The sequence below is a fragment of the Arvicola amphibius genome, chromosome 11, assembly GCF_903992535.2.
Source record: "Arvicola amphibius chromosome 11, mArvAmp1.2, whole genome shotgun sequence".
Taxonomy (NCBI): Eukaryota; Metazoa; Chordata; class Mammalia; order Rodentia; family Cricetidae; genus Arvicola; species Arvicola amphibius.
The window spans coordinates 61048217-61067237 of NC_052057.2; the positions used below are offsets into that span (position 1 = coordinate 61048217).

The 19021-nt window shown below is 43.1% G+C and overlaps 1 protein-coding gene across 1 annotated transcript in view; it reads right to left on the reverse strand.

Annotated features, from left to right (window-relative positions):
* The window catches only part of Chmp4c (charged multivesicular body protein 4C), a 34944-nt gene extending 18862 nt beyond the window's left edge, over window positions 1-16082 (reverse strand). Inside the window, exon 1 of the mRNA XM_038347963.1 lies at window positions 15834-16082. Within this exon, the coding sequence (XP_038203891.1) occupies window positions 15834-16023 (190 nt within the window). The 5' untranslated portion in view covers window positions 16024-16082. The remainder of the gene's footprint in view (window positions 1-15833) is intronic.
* Window positions 16083-19021: the final 2939 nt, after the last annotated feature.

A 19021-nucleotide genomic window follows, 5' to 3' on the forward strand; every position in this document is an offset into this window, starting at 1 on the left:
GTACCTCCAATTAACAGGAAGTAGCTTAGAGAACCATGCCTACATTTCCAAATAAAAAATGGATTATGGATGTTTGAGTGTTGGTTACAGGTTGTTATGGATAAAGATCAGGAAAAAAGTTAACCAAAGGAGATTAGATTCAGAGTTCTTGTTTTGAAAAGGAAAATGCTGTGGGATAAGGCTCTTGTACACTGTAAAGATTTGTCACTCATATTGGCTTAATAAAATGTTAATTGGCCAGTACTCAAGCAGGAAGTATAGGTGGGGCAATAGCACTAGCAGAATTCTGGGAAGAGGAAAAGCAGAGATGCAGTCCCAGCCAGACACAGAGGAAGCAAGATGAGAATGCCTTACTGAGAGGAGGTACTAAGCCACATAGCTAATCATAGTTAAAAATTATGGGTTAATATAAGTTGTAAGAGCTACTTAGTAATAAGCCTGAGCAATTAGTTACAGTATATAACTAATATTAAGCATCTGAGTGATTATTCTAGGAGCAGCTGCGGGACGAGGCAAAATGAGAAACCTCTGAGAATCATAAAGCAATAACTCTAGTATATCACCACAAATGAGTATTAACTGGAAAATGCCATAATTTTCTGAACATATATAATAGCACAGTGCTGCAGAAAACATATGGCCCTCAAGCCTGGGGTGTGAGTTTTCTATGATTTTTACAAATACCCACTCTTGGCAAAAGCCACTCCCTCATTTCAAAGTCCAGTTTGCTAGTCTAGAAATTTATATTAAATTCCAAGAATCGGTGATAAATTATGAAACCATCTTATATACTCCTTGTGTTTTATTTAGTAACTAAATAATTAGCTCTCTATATAACATTCTCAATTAATGAGTTTGGACAACTTATTTGTAATTACCATTGACAAATTGCCCATTGTTTTCAGGATAAATTTCAACATGAACAAATATAATAAAACATCTCCATCTGTCCATTGGCACAATAAACAATGCTATTCAGCAGATAGCCTGAGAAGCTAAATTTCAATTGTACATCTCTACCCAACATCCTGGAAGTTGAAGGCCAGTATATCATCCCTATCCTAGCAGGCTGGTTCAGGGTCTGTGCTTATTGAAAACTCACCCGCATATTTTGTCCCAAAAGTGTTCTTCCTATTTTAGAGATATTTTAAGTTCTCCATTAATAAATATGACATGTTTACTCTTTAAAAATATGTATATATTACTCTTGAAAATCAAGAAATATAATTTGGTCTGTGCCTATGATTGAATACTTCCTCAAACAGTTAATAACCTGGGTGTATATTGACCTCAATGTGTGACCTTCACTAGTCCTGGTAATATTCCTCTCCCAGATAGTAAGAGCCACACCCAGAGGACAGCAGAACACTGTGTCCTGGAGCTTGTGCTCCCCAGACTCTGACTTTATATAAATTATGTAGTTGAATGGATAAAAAGCCATCCAGTTTTTTAGGCATTAGGCCAAATAAACATGGAAAATGTCCATTGAGGTGTCTAGAACATCATGTTCATTTCCTTCACAGGTGGTCAGAATCTCACAGAGAGAACTAAAAAACACAACACCCAACCTTACACATGGTATTTATCAGAGGCTATTTTATTTCCATGTGTATCCATGTGCACATATTGAGGGGAGTACACACTTGCCAACTGCACGCATGTGGAGGTCAGGACAGCTTTCAATAGTCAATTCTGATTTTCCATGTTGAGATAAGGTCTCTCTTTTTATTCCTGCCAGTGTGCAGCAGAGTATGCAGGCTGCTGGCTCACATGACTTTCCAGTAGAGAAGCAGCCGTGGTTGTAAATGCCGAAGCCAACACATTGCTTCTTACATTCAAAACACTAGGGAGGAATGGGAAAAATTCATCTAGATTTGGCATCTCAACTCTACATTATAATTCCTGATTCTGCAAACTCCAGATATGCTAGAGTCCCAAACTCAGAAGTCAACAGGAAAGGACAATGGGTGAAGCACAGCGTTGCTTTCTCTGCTGTGAGAGAGAGAAAGGATTCCGTACAATGGTAGAGATAATGGTAATAGTGCCACGATGGTAAGACATGGCACTGGACACGGGCCTTCATCTCAGAACACTGAGGCAGGGCCCTGTGATGTAGGAGTGTAGCCTTGTCTAAGCAGATGTGGCACAGCTGGCTCCATCCACTGAGGCCACTCAACCACATGTTCCCAAGAGCAAGGCATCTAGATGTGCGTTCAGAACTGAAATTTGAATTGCTTGTCTTAATCCTGTGTCAATAAAACCAGCGGCTTCTGTATTGTTGAATCTGATCCCAAGACTCTTGAAAACCACAGTAGCTTTTTCCTGGCACATTAAAGCTTCTTTCTCAATCGTTGTGACAAGTGTTAGCTTGTCATAGCTGTCAGTTCCTAAAAGCCAAAAGGTACAGGTTGCTCTCTCCACGAGCTGCTGCTACATGGCATCATGACACTGGTGGTACAGCTAGACTGGCCTTGACTTTGGTTCCCAATTGTCCACAACTGGAGAGAGAAACAGCTGTCTTTTTTTTTCCAGAGGCAAACAAGAGTGGCAAAGCAAGCACTGCTTTGGATTTGGCAAAGGACACTTTTGGAACCATGTAATTTAACTCACTTTGAAGGTATAATTCAATCTTTCAACCTCCTGTGTGTGCCCCTGAGCAGCTGGTGAGACCTGGGCAGTAGTCTTTCTACAACAATGGCACCAATTGTTTTCTCTTCTGGGTGAGGAACAGCCAGGGCTTTGTCCCCTCCCATAACAGTAATGTGCCCTCAGCTCAAGAGCTGCAGAACCTGCATTGCTAGCAGGACACCTGCCGGAACATTTCACTCTCTGGGGACTAAAGCAAATATAAGAATTATCCATGCAATCCATAATTAAACCAGACTTATATAATTCCAGTCTACCATGTCACCAAGGGAGGAAGGATTTCAGAAGTCAGTGTCACATAATTCAAGACAGCAGGAAGAGTCTCCACTTCATTGATTACATTATAAGTAAGACAATCTTTCTGGGCCCAGGCAGCTGTGGTGTCTGTTGATGTCTGTGGCTCCTAACGCCACCAAGGTTGAGAGGATAGGGCTGTACAGAGTTGGCCCCGCAGGCTGCAACACTAAGGAGAACTAGTCCTGCCCCTCACTGGTTAAAGCACTCTGGAGAGAGGGCCCTCCACTCACCTGGGCAGCACAGCAAAGTTGACCCTGGAGACAGGGGTGTGGGTGATCCTGACCTGAGGGCATAAGAAGGGTATATCTGGTACCACCTCCCTTGTCATGGTGGTGGGAGTGAGGGAAAGATGCCCTCCTGATGGAGGATTCCCATTGGCTAATAAAGAAACTGCCTGGCCCATTTGATTGGCCAACCTTTATGTGGGCGGAGTAGACAGAACAGGAAAAAGGAAGTGAGGTAGATGGCTCAAAGAGTTGCCCCGCCTCTCCTCTCTGGGGCAGACCACCATGCCTCTCCTCAGGGAGAGAGATTCAATGAAGCCAGCCACCAGGTCAGACGTGCTGAATCTTTCCCGGTAAGACACTGCTCATGGTATTACACAGATTATTAGATATGGGTTAGTCAAGATGTGAGTAAGAGGCTGAAAATAATGGGCCAGGCAGTGTTTAAAAGAATACAATTTGTGTGTTGTTATTTTGGGGCATAAGCTAGCCAGTGGCCGGGAGCCGGGCAGGACGAAAAGCAGGCCTGCCCGCATGCCCCACACTACACCCTACCCCTCACCAGCTACCAGCACTAGGGAGAGTGGGCCCTGCACCTCCCCTGGGCAGCACAGCAGAGCTGACCCTATTGATGAGGCTGTGGGTGAATGGCCCTGTGCCTCATCTGCCATATGGTAGTGTGGGTGAGGGAGAGATGCCCCCCACCCCTCACCACCTGTGGTGGGTGGGAGAACTATCCCTGCCCCCTCACCAGCTGCAGTACTTGAGAGAGAGGGCCCTGCACTCCCCCGGGCAGCACAGCAGAGTCGGCCCTGATGGTCCAGGTGTGGGAGAGCCAACCCTGAGGGTGTGAATGCAGCAGAACTGGCCCCACCCCTTGGATATCGCTGTAAAGAGTGAACTAGCTGGGGCAATTCTGGAGAGCTCACCCTGGTGGTGAGGAGGGGGGAAAGCTGGTGGGTTGACCAACCCTGCAACTACCCAAGGCCAGAACCCCAACATCCACCGCATCTATGACCTGTGAGAGCACATTCTGCAGACCCAAAGCTGTAGGATTCCATGTCACAGGGCAACAGCAGAATAACCAGTGAGGGCCCAGCATCCACCGGCGAATAGAAACCAGAGGCCTCTAACTAGATGGATGACTCTGCCATGAACATTTGCAAGTAAAGATCTATGGATAAAAGTCACTGCGTGACTCACTGTTCACACTACAGCTTCCATGATGAGATTTTTCTTTCTTTTCTTTTTTCCTTTTTTTTCTCTTAAATTTTGTTTAATTTCATGGGGGTGGTTGGGGTGATTGCAAGAGCAGAGGATACATACGAAGGGATGGGGAAATGAATGAGATCGAGGTGCATGATATTAAAGTCACAAGAAAAAAATAAAAAGAAAGTTAAAAATAAAAATAAATCTTAAAAAAAAAGAAGACATCTTGACTTTAAAGTCTATTCCCCTTCATCCAAGGTATATAAATAGGGCCACTGCTAAGCCATAAGAACCTCTGAGGAGCCAAGCAATGCAGCGAGCAGAGATGAAGCTGTCTGTGAACTTGACACCTGGATACGATTGCCCTTCTCTTGCCCAGGAGTGGATGATGAACTCTAGGGCAGAACGAAATAACGAGGCTCCAGAAACTCGGCCAAGTCATGAGAGTGCTTGAGAGACAGATGTCATACATAATTGGTTATGTCATCTTATGTTTTTTTACTGGAAAATCTCATAATCATGTTTTATTAGAGAATTTTAGAATAAGCCCTGTTCTTACACGTACGCATTTTATCCATTAGGAAATGCTTCCATTAGTGGCACATGGCTTTAGTTCCCACAATATCAATTTAAACAGTACTGTTCAAAGTCATGGATTAAATTCAAAACAGCTGAGGAAACAACATAAAATTTTAAGACTTTTTAGACCATCCCATTATGAATTTTCCTGCACTTTTAACTTTTCAATAAATGTTCTTGATTCATTCACTTCAATCTCTTACGTATGTACTAAGTATCTACCATATGCCTAGCACTGTTAGGACAAAGAAATAGTGACGATTTCAGTAAGGCAGGACACCTATTCCTCATTCCGTAAGCCATACGCATCTATTATAGATGGGGTGGGGCTCAGTGGGAGAGGATTTGTGAAGCGCTTTGGAAGTCCTATGGAAAACCAGGAAAGGTGGTGTTTATTACCAGTTTAATGGGCACTGTGCCCATGGATACTAACATGCATAAATTACACTTGGTCTCTAGTGAGAGAAAACGTAGAGGAAAACAGGAGAGATTTGCAAGGTACAGTGGGCACACAGATATTTCAAAGCTCTCTACACATGTATTCAACATGGTGATCAATAAAATGCATGACTTCTACCCAACTGCAAATCTCAGACCAATGTGAACTTTCTGACTTGAATGTATGAGAAACCAGGAACTTATACCTTGAAAATAACAGCAAATCACACCAGCTAGTTCCTACACATAACCTAAATATTTTCAGAAGTCTCCCCAATAGTAAATTTCATAAAGACGGTAAATAGCAAGCTTGAGGCGGAGCTAGACCACAGCAGTGATGTAATGGGAAGGTAGACGCGGGACGGCAAGAGAATGAAACTGGAAAAACAAGTGAGCATATTCTGAGGCAGGTGTACTTGGCAGTGGTGTATTCCGTAAGCAAACCACTAATTCTGAACCAATTAGTGCATTTTAAAATATAAGTGATGGATTAATATCACACAGTATAACAATGAGAAAGCCAGGCTGATCAGGGCATTCTTCCTTCTTCAGAGAGAGAAAAGGAGAGAGAGAGCGTGCAAATGAACCAAGAAAATTGAAATTGTTTTCTGATACAGATGAAGCTTCTGTCATCATTCTAGAGACGACACCAGAGTACCATGGAGAGAATATTAGAGGAGGTAAATCTAAGAGAGAAAAGTCATGATTCAAAAACCATACTGTCATCGAGTTGTCAATAGCGTAAGCATGAAGATGAACATCAAATGCCCAGTACCGCTCTCATTCTTTGTCATCTCAGAGACCAGTTGCCAAGCAGGTGAAGTACTCAGTTACTGCAGCAGCATACAAATAAACTCATTACAATCTACTTGATAGTCTTTGTATAAAAGCCAATTAAATTGTTTGATTCCAGGCAGAATACAAAACTAGCTGGAAGTGTTTGTTTTTATTTGCTACTAGTGTTATTCATAACCTCACAAATTAGTAAACTTTATGGAACATGTTTGACTTAAAATGTAGGGAAAATGTATGGGTATGAAGCTAGTGAATATTAACAGAAAATGTCAGGAATAGCAACTGTGCTTAATTTCACAGGGGAGATGTGCTTAGGGCTGTATGTGGCATATATAACATGCTTACATAATTACTTTATACATAGTTACCATGGTTCTATATTGTAATTATAAAAAGTATCACAAGAAATTAGAATTTTAAAGTTTAAATGTTTAACAAGTACTTGATTAATTTTACCAGTAGGGGCTGGAGAGATGACTCAGTGGTTAAGAGCACTGGCTGCTCTTCCAGAAGGCCAAGTTCAATACCCAGCACCCACAATGCCTTGCAACTGTCTGTTAAGTTCAGACCCAGAGGCTCCAATGCCATCTTCTGGCTTCTGCGGACACAGGGCATGTGCCACCCGTACGTATAAAACAGAAATGTTATAATAATCATAATCATTTTATTATTCTAAATTTCTATTCTAGCCTAGCATAAATATTTAAACTCTATTTTGTTTAAGGTAGATAATAAATTTTAATTTTTTTAGACAGGAATTTAACTTCTAATGTAAGATTTCCATCTTTAATGGATAATGATTCCTTTTTTCTTACCCGTAACTAAAAACCACTGCTCATGCTTGCTTGAGTGTTTTCTTTCCTAGATAGCGATCAACTGTGTTGGTATTGTGAGTCAATAGCAGGCTAGGTAAACGACAGAGCTGTGGAAATAAGGGCTTCTCCCATCCTAAAGCACACCCAGATGCTCACTGGAAATGCCTACAGGTCACAAAAGCATAGAGAAGTGCCGAACAGTGACGGGCAGAGTCAGAAGTACAGACGGCCAAGCTCCTATCACATGAAACAATGACCTCATAGCTTTAGAATGGGTCCTCAATATTTCCTCTCATGCAATTAAATTCCCTGTGCACACCAGCCATCTAAGGGAAACAGCCAAAGTTTGTGGTGCAAGAGAACCAATCAGAAAATGGCTGATTATGTATGATACTTGCTTCCCCCCTTTTGTCTCCTTTTTCAAACTTTGAAACCAACTGTGTGCTTATTGGAACTTCTACCAAATAAGAATCAGAAAAGGGGAAACTAAAATAGCCAGCTTCTACTAAATGCGAAGGGCCAATAACTTTATCAAGGCAAAGATCTCAGGAACATGATTTGTAAAATCCTCAATATTATCTGTTATTTCAAGTATCTGTGCAATTTTATCCCTTATAGGTATATCCACATATACTTAGCACTACAAAAAGAGAAAGAAAGGAAGGAAGGGAGGGAGGGAGGGAGGGAGGGAGAGAGGGAGGGAGGGAGGGAAAAAAAGAAAGAACACCATGGTGGTTTGGATAAAAATGGCCCTCACAGGCTCAAATATTTAGATGTTTGCTTTCCCAATGATGAAACTTTTTAGGAAGGATTCGAGGGTTAGGAAGTGTGGCCTTGTTAAAGGAGGTGTCTTACTTGTATTTGCTTTAAGGTTTCAAACGCCCACACCAGACTCAGTCTCGCCCTCTCTGAGTCCTGCCTGTGGATCAGTGCTATGTTTGCCTGCCTGCCACCATGCTCCTCACCATGACACCCCTGAAACTGTAAGCAAATCCGCATTAAATTGTTTCTTCTCTAAGTTGCCTTGGCCATGGTATCACCTCACAGCAATGGAACAGTAACTAAGACAAACATCAAAATAAATCATTCATGCCCACTTCAAAACTGACCTACAAAGTAAGAATCATAAACTCAAAAAACATGAGCATTAGGTAGTATGTCTTATAGGTCATTGACTAGAACATACTTTTCTTTTTTATTAGGAAACTATCTGAAATACGTAGTTCTGAATACCAACAAACATAATGGTAACGCTAAGGACACCCATGAGAAGCTCACAGCCTCTGCCACAGCTTCTCAGAAATGTTTAAGGCTTATGATTATGGTACAACCTCAATAAATAAAATGCAAAATAATAAAAATCAAAGAAAACTAGAAAAAATCGGCCACAGGGCCTTGTCCTTGCATCTTACCATATACTTTAATAAATATTTATGCAACAACAAAAAAGTCTGATTGTAACTGGTTCAACTAAATGAAATAGTACACATAAATTGAAATTAATTTTTTTTTAATTCCAAGACAACTGGAGATATTGTTTATAAATATAAAATACTAGACATAAGCTTAATATACTTATTTGAATAAGGAAAGAGGATGTTTGTAAGCATGAGAATTGTGGTAATTTGAGTGAAAATGGCACATAGGATGTGGCTTTGTTGGAGGAAGTACGTCACTGAAGGGTGGGCTTTAGAGTTTTAGATACTCCAGTCAAGCCTCGTGTCACTCTCTCTTCTGACTGCTTGCCAAGCCAGATGTAAAACTTTTGGCTACTTCTCCAGCACCATGTCTGCCTGTGTTGCCAAGCATCCTGCCATGATGAAAATGGACTAAACTTCTGAACTGTAAGCCAGCTCCAATTAAATGCTTTCCTTTATAAGAGTAGCCATGGTCATAGTGTCACTTCACAGCCATAGAAACTTTAACTAAGACAAGAATTTTACATTTTTATTTATTATTTTCTCTCTCTCTGCACATGTGTGTGATGCGTGTGGATGTGATACATGAGTGTAGACACATATGCTATGGTGCATGTGTGGAGGTCAGACAACAACTTCTGCAAGTCGTTTTTCTCCCTTACAGACATGTGAAGCCCTCTATTTAATCCAGAAAAACAAAACAAAAAAAATTTAAGAAACAGCCAAGAAAACAAAAAACCTGGTTCACTCCATGCTGTACAGTCCCCAAGCATGTGGCTGAGAGTATAAGTTTTATAAGTCCTTTGCAGGGGGCATAGGGACAAGGAAAGAGGGGAAAGTTAGAGATTTCTCAATAGCAGCTTATGTCGGTGGGGTTCAAGTAACACTTTGCGTGAATACTGATTAGTACTCTAATCATACAACTCAGTTTTCTTCAAGAGCTAGCATACTGAGAGTAGCACAAACCAATCAGATAACAAAAAGTCAAGAAAGCAACACGTGGTAGTGGCTGGTTGTAATGAGTATGAGAAAACCGGAGAACTTCCTTTCCTCCTGGAACCATGAGAACCAGACACTGCTCACACAAGCCAAGCCCAGAGACAACTGAGATGCCCAACAGTAGATGAACAGATAGTGAAACTGTGGCGTGCCTGCTGTGCCAGTCTGCACGCCATCACTGTGATGAGCATACCCGAGAAAACCAACCTAAAGGAGGAAAGGACTCGTTAGCTCAGTTTCAGACTATGGTCCAGTCTCCATTACTCAGGACCTATGGCCAGGCTGGACGTTATGGCAGAGGGGCATGAGACCTAGAGTCTGATCACGTCATGACAACTGATAAGCAGGATAATGAGGACAAAACAGAGCTCCCGAGAGTGCACCCCAACAATCCATACTCTTCAACGAAGCCCCACCTACTGAGTTCTTATCCTCTTCCAACAGCCAATCAAATGAGCTCCATCAGTGAATAAATCCACAGAGAAGGTCAGAGAACTAATTTTCCCAAAAATCACAAAGCCCACTTTGCACACTGCTAAACTGGGAACCAAACCTTTATTTACCATGTTGTGTTTGGGGAATATTCTAAATATAAACAACATATACACCAGAGAGTGTTGCCATGCAGAAGGAAAGTCTCTCAAATGCAAGCATATGGGTTGAAGTGAAAGATTTTATATTAAGCAAAATAAGCTACACAGAGAAAAATATTACCTCATGCTTTTACTGTTATGGAAACAAATCAAATGGATTGAAAGTAGAGATGAAGCTATCAGGGTAGGGAGAGAAAATGGGGAGAAGACATGGAAAAGAGGGTACACTCACCAAACTGATTATTGTATATAAATGTATATGTGTATATTGAAATAAGACAGTACACAATTAATGTGCCTCATTTTTATCAATAATAAAGATCATAAGACTAGTATGAACTTCTTTAAGCAGCTAACTCAGGGTGCTACTGAAGGCCCATGAGGAGCTCCTCAACCGTTTCTTCTGGAGTAAACAGAGGGCGTAGAAGTAGAGATTTCTCATCCAGGTTTCTGAATGACGGCAGAAGGAGAAACGATGGGAAGAAAACAATAGCAGTTAGTCCTCCAGTTTAGTGGCTCCAGGAATAACAAGGCATAGCTTCTTAAGTGTAGTGGCTATCAGAATCATTGAGTGTGCTCCAAGTTCAGAGTGTGGAACCTAACAAGGGGCTCCTAAATTAGGGGGCACCTGGGAGTGAGCATTTTACTAATCCAGAAAGAACACCAATGCCATAGTCCATGAACCGCATCCTTTCTCTTCAGAAAGGAGGTCACGAGCTAAGCTGCCTCTCCCAGGAGACTTTCTCCCCGGTCCTGGAGTCTGTGGCCGTCTCGCCTTACCTGAGCCTGAGTGCATTTGCCCTCACCATCCTTCAGCCAGTGGACTCCTCCGTAGCTCTCTTCACACCAGAGTCCCCAGGTCTTTGGTGGAAGAATTTAGTAAAGGCAACTATCTAAAAAGTAAAATCAACAGTACAAAGGGCTCCTCGCATGAGATTAGAGTGGGCTGTGTCCACAGCCCCATTCCAGAAGGACACCAGCCCAGTGCACTAGTCTGCACCCCGACTCCAAAAGGAAACTCAGCCTTGCCCATTCACAGCTCAAGCCCGGAAGTGAAATAGCTCGTTTCTATAGAGGACTCTGCTTGCAGGTTCACGTCCTCAAACAGACCCTTGAGGAGGACAGCACCATATTTCACGGACACATGTAAAATGCCACCGAGGGGTTTTTTGCCCAAATCTGCTCACCCTATCTTGCCCATTTCTATCCACACGCTCAATGCCTACGACCTCCAGATAACCCTCAGCTGGATCCACACCTTCTCACATAATTACATACTTGGGGCTCCTGCTCCAAATATATGATTTGGGGCCGCGGGCCAGATGAGCAGCAGGGCCAGGACCAGACAGGAGAAGGAGCCACAAGTCAGTAAGCCAGGACAACACTCACTCCAAGGGTCTCCGTACCCTGTTCCAGGCATTGCACCAGCCTCTTTCTAAGCCCAGCATAGCAAGCCAGTCTTAGCACAAGAAAGGTCTTCAAGGGAAGAGAAAGGGAAAGTTGAGGAAAGGGGGACGTGAAGAAGTGACTGCTGTACTCGAATATATGAAATGAAATGGAGATTTACTCAGCCCTGTGACAAAATTTAAGCCAATTTCAACTAACACTGTTACAGACTGGGGCTGATGTTTACTAAGCACTGAATGCTTTATAGAGTGATGTCGCTCATCCACACAGCTGAGTGTCTGTTTGTCACTGCCATATGAGAAGTAACTAGACGGGCCAGCTGGTATGAGGACTGCTGTGGTTTAGATAAAACGGGACCGGAGGGGCAGCTGGGTCCCAGCACCCGAGGCCTCTGTGGCTCCCAGGCTAGTGAGAGACAGAGACGGACAGGCATGCCATGCAGAGTGGGTTTGGATAGTTTATTCAGTAAAAGGGAAGGAAAGGGAAGGGGCAGAGAGGGAGAGAGAGAGAAAGAAACAGAATAAAGGGAGGGGAGGGGAGGGGAGGGGAGGGGAGGGGAGGGGAGGGGAGGGGAGGGGAGGGGAGGGGAGGGGGCCATATTGGCAGCCACCTCTCCCAGAGAGACAGGGCAGAGAGCTGGGCTGGGAGCTGAAGGAAAATACCCTAGCTTGGGGTGAGGGGTGGGGGGAGTGGGCAGGGCTTGACTCTTAAAGGGACAGGACAGCCCATTACACGGACTTTAACAAAGCAGGGCTGACAGCTCTAAAGCCTAAGCTTTGAGCTCCAAAACCAAATACTCTGTGTGAAATTATAAGAGTTACATTGGAATATTATAGTTTAGCACAATCCCCAGCCATCATTCTGGGATATTATAAGAGACCTTAAGAAAAAATAAAAACAGACACCTCCAAACGGTCTTGCCAAGTCAACGTGTCAGCAGGGGTTTGAAGTATGCTAAGATACCACCAGCCCTGGACACCAAGAGTTAAATGCTTCCTTATCTCAAGGAAGTAAACAAATAGTCACAGTCTTGGGGTCTGTGACAGGAAAGTCAGAAACCTGGGGAGAGGAAGAGAGCTGGTTCTTCCATCTCATTAACTTTAGAAAATTCCACCAGAACTGGGCAACAGGGCAGAATCATCTGGAAACACTTTTGTTGAAAACCTGATACCTGACTCCCATTCCAAGCAGTTAGCTCTGAATCCCTGGGAGCAGGACTTTAGGGCTCAGGTGGCTCCAATAGACAGGCAAGACGAAGCACTGCTCTGGGCGATGTGGTAAAGAAGTAAGGAAATAATTTAATGATGTTTTAATGCCAGCACTCGGGAGGCAGAGGCAGGTGGATCTTCGTGAGTTCGAGACCAGCCTAGAACTGCACTGATGCCCACGAAACTTAAGAAGTTAATGATTTGATATTTAAGGAGCTGGTAAATTGGAAGGACTGTTTTCTTCCTATTTTCTTTCTGTTGTTATCCATAAACTTGAATGAGGAATCCCTACTTCCCACATCGTTATTTTACTCCAGAAGAAACATTTGAGGAACTTCTCATGGGAATCTCATAAGTACCCTGAGCTAGTTTCTTAAGGAAGTTCATACAGTTTTTATTTTACAGATTATTTGGCATGTAGTTCAGAGCTTGGGCTTCAGAGAAGTCCACCCTTGTTTGACTTATTATCTTCACGGTTATGTAGAGACTTCCAAGTCTCAAAAAAAAAGATAAAAAAATAAATACATAAGCTATTCATTTTACCAGTAACGCCAAGCTGTCTTTGGGTATTCAAAATGCTGCCCAAGCTTCTGATATTGTAGAGAGATTCATCATTGAAGAACTTGTAGTTTCTGATGAATGCTACCTGGCCATTCAGCTAGGATGCTGACACATTTGGTGGCTAGCTATAGAAGTAAAGCTTCCACTGAAAATACACTGCATCTCTATGATTACAGTGTAAATGACAGCTACTGGGTAGCCCGGGGACCTTTAGTGCTCGGTATTGTAGGGTCTTTTTTCCTATCTTTCTGAAAGTATTCTTAGTGGCTAAAGGAAGGGAATGACCATGTATCTAGAGTTATCTGGTTTATTTGGGAGGCACAATACTTAGGATGGTGCTCCTAATGCATAGGCCTGTGACTGAATTCATTCCATAGCTTATATTAAAGATGGTCTCTTTAATAAGCCAGTCCCTGCTTATTCCCAGGGCCACTGGAGCCCATGCCTGGGCTAACATCAGTGAACTCACAAATCTAAATGATGATTACTCCAATTGATTACTTGCTCACAAGTGCATTTGTAATTTGCTCGATTTAAGGAAGCTGGACTGGTACTTGGCATTCCCTTCAGATGTTCTGTCCTTGTTTAACATATAAGCTTGTGGTACACTTCAGTGCACTGTCACCTAGAGGACACGTCTGGAAACCAATATAATCCATGTTATGTTACACTTCATTCTCTGAACGCAATTCACATTTTTATAAATTCCTAGAAGTAGATGTCCAATTTCTCATATTATTAAACAAATATTCATTGAGTTACCACTGGAAACAAAGGTACACACAGTTCCAAAGAAACAACAAGGTGTCTGCGCTTTGGGGGACACTAAGCAAGTCCTAAGAGGGCACAACAAACTGAAGAGGAAGGGTGTTGTCACAGCATGAATACTGACTCTAGCCAGCCATAATGGCGTGGTCTCTGTTTAGAAAATGTTGCTGAATAAGTTCCCAAAATACTTCTCAACAGGGAATAAAAATAGAAACCAGTCCTTAGCTCTAAGCAGCACTGTATTACGGCAAAAGTTAGGGACAATTACAGAGAAGAATGAAACTTGGTCTCTCTGTAGTGAGTTACAAGAGCCTGTGTCAGGCCCACTTCAGTGGTAGAGCTCTCAAAATTGGCTCCAGGAGGTATCCTGATTCTCCTGCACTGAACAAAAGAGGCTTCACAAGGATGAGCTAATTTTTTCCAAGGCTTCCCTGTAACTAACCTAGACTGAGGGTGTGGCCTAAGGATAGCACTTGCCTGGTATGCATGAGGTACTGGGTTCTGTTCTCAGTATCCCCAAGACCATAGAAGATGAAAATCAAAGATGGAGAGAAGAGAATGGGCACGAGGAGGAGGAGGAGCAGGAGGAAGCTTCTTTCCTCCCCCAAATCACTGACAAGGTAAATGTAAGCCCCAGGCCTCTGCCTTCATCTTTGGAGGCCCTGTCCCTGTGCCCACCAAGTCTTGACCCCTCCCCAGAGGAGGATCAAGAGAAGCCCCGCCAAAATCTTGACCACTCCCCCAGTCTATTTAAACTGCTTCCCTGGAAAGTCTTCCCCCTGGTGGTTGCATTAGAGGCCTCTGGTTCCCCCTCAGGGCCACCCAAGAGCACAGGAACCCCATTAAACCTGAATATTTTTAAATTTGGCTTGTTGTGATTTGGCTTGATTGGGATTTTTCTTTGGCAGAGAGTTCGCGTTAAGAAAAATTCCTAACAGTAAAGAAGCCAGACACAGGGTCACAAGTGTTCAGTCTGTCCATAAGCAGCACTGCCATTTCTAGTGCAGGGTCCTCCACTGACCAGGGATTAAGAGCTAACCACCTCGTTTCCTCCCTGGGGTCTTGTGCACAGCGCGCGTGCTCTAGAGGCCTACTCCTATACAGAGAGGACGATGCTGAACGAACCAATGGACTCTGACATGGAGCAAAAGGTTCAAGGTGTGACAGGCTCTCCAAGGGTCATTATTGACTCAAAGTCCTTTGTGTGTACTAAAAACCAGTTAAGGAAACTTAATATTTAATTCTTTGATTCTTCTTTAAGACTGCAACTGTACAACAGGCAACTGAAGTTTGCAATAGCAGAGGAACAAAATAAACCAGAGCATATTAGAACACACTTCTCCATGTGTGACTAGAATACAAGCATACAGGAGAAAACTGGCGTGCTCAGCAGTGGAGTCAACAGGCCTAGGCTAGAAAGTGGTGAGCAAGGGGTAAAACCCAAGGGGATCCAGAAAATGCAGTCACCAGCTAAACGTCCTTTGAATGCAATATTCTTAAAACTCAAAAATAATATACAAGATGACAATGAGCAAAACAGCACATGAAACTAATTTTAATAAAGAAAACCCAAGACAAGAGAAAATGGTCAGTGACATTCATCCCAACTTTAAAGTTTTGATCGATTTGAGTCATTTAAATATTACATACAAATGGTGCTCATGGTGATTACTGGAATTTTTGGCGCTGAACTTATTGCTTGCCTGGCAGGTGCCTAGCTCAGCTCGCCTCAATCACCAGGCCCTGGGGGGCAGGTCAGTTCCTAGAAAGGCAAACTAGATGGCCTGGGGGGACTCGCACACCTAGCTGGAGATTGTCCCCAGGGAAGGGCTGGGAGTGGGTGAGCGCGGCCTAGCCTGAGGCGGGCGCAACCTACCTCGTTTGTTCTGGGAGCCGTGCTTCTTGGCTAGGGCGAGCTCCCTCTGGATTCGGCTCTCCAGGTACTCCTGCTTCTTGGCCAGCATCTCCTCGGTCTCCCTGAGGCGGGCCAGAGCCTCCTGGGGGTTGGGAGCCGCGCGGGCCCGAGAGGAGCGGGTCCCTCGAAATAACTTGCCCAACTTGCTCATGGCTGGGCAGTGGGGGGCGAGCGGCCCTGCGCGCTGGGGACAGGTGAGCCACACACCCAGCCGGCCGCGCTCCCGGGAGTCAACAAGTTGTTTAGGCAGGTGACACCCACTCTCGGGCATTTCCTGGCCCGGCTCGGCCCCGCCCTCGGATGGCCACCCCGGAGGAGGCAGGGCGGCATGCGCCACAGCCCTCTGGGAGTCAGGGAGCCGAGAAAAGTTGGCCAGAAGTGAGGGACTGTTTCATCCACAGTAGGGACACATCCATGAGCGACTGCTGAGAAAAATGACTGGAGAAAAGCAATCCCACGTTGCAAGGGCCTCTGACTGGCTCTGAAAGTCTGTGGGCGTGAGTGCAGGTGGCTCACCTAGATATGCAAAGTGCTTTTTTCAGAGTATGAGAGAGCTCACAATATTTCCTACTCTAATCTCTGTCTTAAGAACATTCTGTCATGTTCCTCTGAGCGTGTGTCATGTCCAGGACACTGACTTGACCCTTCATGAAGGTGTGGGCACGGATGAGGCTGGGCTTGCTTAAATAGCCTCTGCATTTCTGTGATCCTGCAGGCTGATGCGCACTTGATTACCCTTTGGGATTAGATGATCTCCATAGCACTTCAAGAGGGCCGAAGATGGCAGTCACCACTTTTATTAACCGCAAGACTTTTGTATGTGCTTGGTGGTCACATCACTTCCGCAATTAGGAATACCAAGCTTGCAGTGTGATTGTTGTGTATCTGAACCTTAAATGGGACTTCTCTTGTGTTTGGATCTTTGTCTACCACCTATCCATAAATATCCTAGTAACAGGAGGTAGAAGATACCGTGAAGAAAATAAATCTTTACTCCATGGTGGTTTGGTCAGCCCCACCTCTTGGAGGGGCAAGGGTCAGCTGCTAGGATACAACTGAAAACCTGTTTGAAATACACTGCCAAGAAAAGGTCCGCGGCATTTAGACTAAACTCTGGGTTCAAAGACTCACACTACTGTATTTGAGCAGCTTCATCAGAATCTGAAGTCATCATAAAGACTACTCGAAAGACAGCATCCGTGGGTGACGAATTCACCTTGGTACCTGAGAACAGTAGCCGATGCTGCATGCCATTGTGGCAAATTAATCCATTTTTATCCAACACTGGTGTATCTAGCAGAAATTTTGTGAAAAATTGAACACTGAGATGTACTAATATCACACACATACACACACACAGGAACTCACTATAATTATAATAGCCACAAGTTCCTATCATTTCGTACTGTCCATCTAAAGCATTATGGTTAATAGCATGCGTTTTGCTCTAAATTGGTATGTATCCAAATGTAAGCAGTTTCTTTGATAATTATCTAAAAGCCCCTTGAGCATGTTTTCATACTTCTTGGGTGTCTTCTATGGCTAAGATGCTGGGAAGTCAAGCTGGTTAGGGTTGGTTACTAACCCTTCTAAGGTTAGTAGTAACCGCTACAAATCTCTCAAGCACTCACTGTGTGTTCACACGCACCATACACTTATCAGTCCTCTGCAGACAACTTGACAAATAGTTATTTTCACACATTTATTGTAAACTACTTTTAAAAACTGCTAACTCATTTGTAATTACACAAAGTTCCTTTGTGAAGCTGCCTCAAGACCACACACTTAAGGATGAAAATAGTTTATTTTTCTCCAGCAGATGAAGTGCCTTAGATTCAATCTGTAGTTAGGCCAGATTCACATAGGCAATCAAAATGGAAGAGATGGTTCAGGCTTAAATCTTCACTCTTTGCTCTTCCCAGTGAAGACCAGGGGTGTGCTCCTGAAGTCCAAGTAAGCCAGCCTAGGCTACATAGTAAAAGTATATCCTTTTCATTGATTATAAGCCTTCCAGTTGGTCTAGAAGAGAAATTCACTAAATGTTTGTTTAATTATGATGTGAAATGAAGGGACAGGTTGTTGCGAGGCTTTGAAAGTCATAGATCCTATTGGAAGTTCATCAAGGGAAAGGCTGATCCTTCTCTTAGCAGTTATTGTTAGCCTGTAGCGCTTCATCTGGGCATAAGGATTATCCAGTCCTAATCGGCCATCTCTAAAAACATATTCATACAAACAACACTAAAGGCTATGCATATGTATACATATATACACACATATGTATATATACATACAGATATATATATGCATATATGATCATGAACTTGAGAGGGAGTTGGGATAAGGGAGAAGTTGTGGCTACAGATGATGAAAATACAGTGCTCATATATGAAAGTCTCAAAATTTTTTAATTAAAAAATGGATACCAAAAACACTATTGCATTCATGTATGCTTAAATAGAAACGTATCCAGTGTGTTAAAACATTGTCTGGTGGTTACTAATTACACATTTTTGTTGGTAGTGGTGCTGAGAGAACCCTGAATGGTCAGAACATGGGAACCAAAGAGTAGTGAGCTATGTAGCCAGCTCCATCCATCCACACTTCATCTATCAGATGCACATAGTCCATCTCTATATTCTTCTACTGTGGGAGAGATATTAGGGGATATAGTCAAGAACAAATAGAGATGTTTTCTGTTTTCACAGAGCTTACAGCTTGGGGGAGAACCCAGAAGCTAAACAAATTATCTCACAAATAATAAACTTGGTGAAGGAAAGTTCTAACAATTTCTGAGGAGAAAACTGGAGCTTATAATATAAACAATAAAGAAAACAGATCGTTTCATGAAATCAGAGAAGAAGAGGTTGGGAGGAAAAGTGAAAATTAAGCTGTAATTTGAAAAATGAATAGGAACTGGAGAGATGGCTCAGAGGTTAAGAGGCTGCTCTTCCAGAGCCCTGAGTTCAGTTCCCAGCACCCATGTTTCCTCACAACTATTTATAATGTGTTCCACTGCCCCTTTCTTTCAGTGCAGGAATGCATGCAGGCAGAATGCTGCATATACAATAAATAAATAAATCTTTAAAAAAAGAAAAATGAATAGAAGTTCCCAAAACTTGCGCAAGGAAATTATCACCCCAATTTTAAAA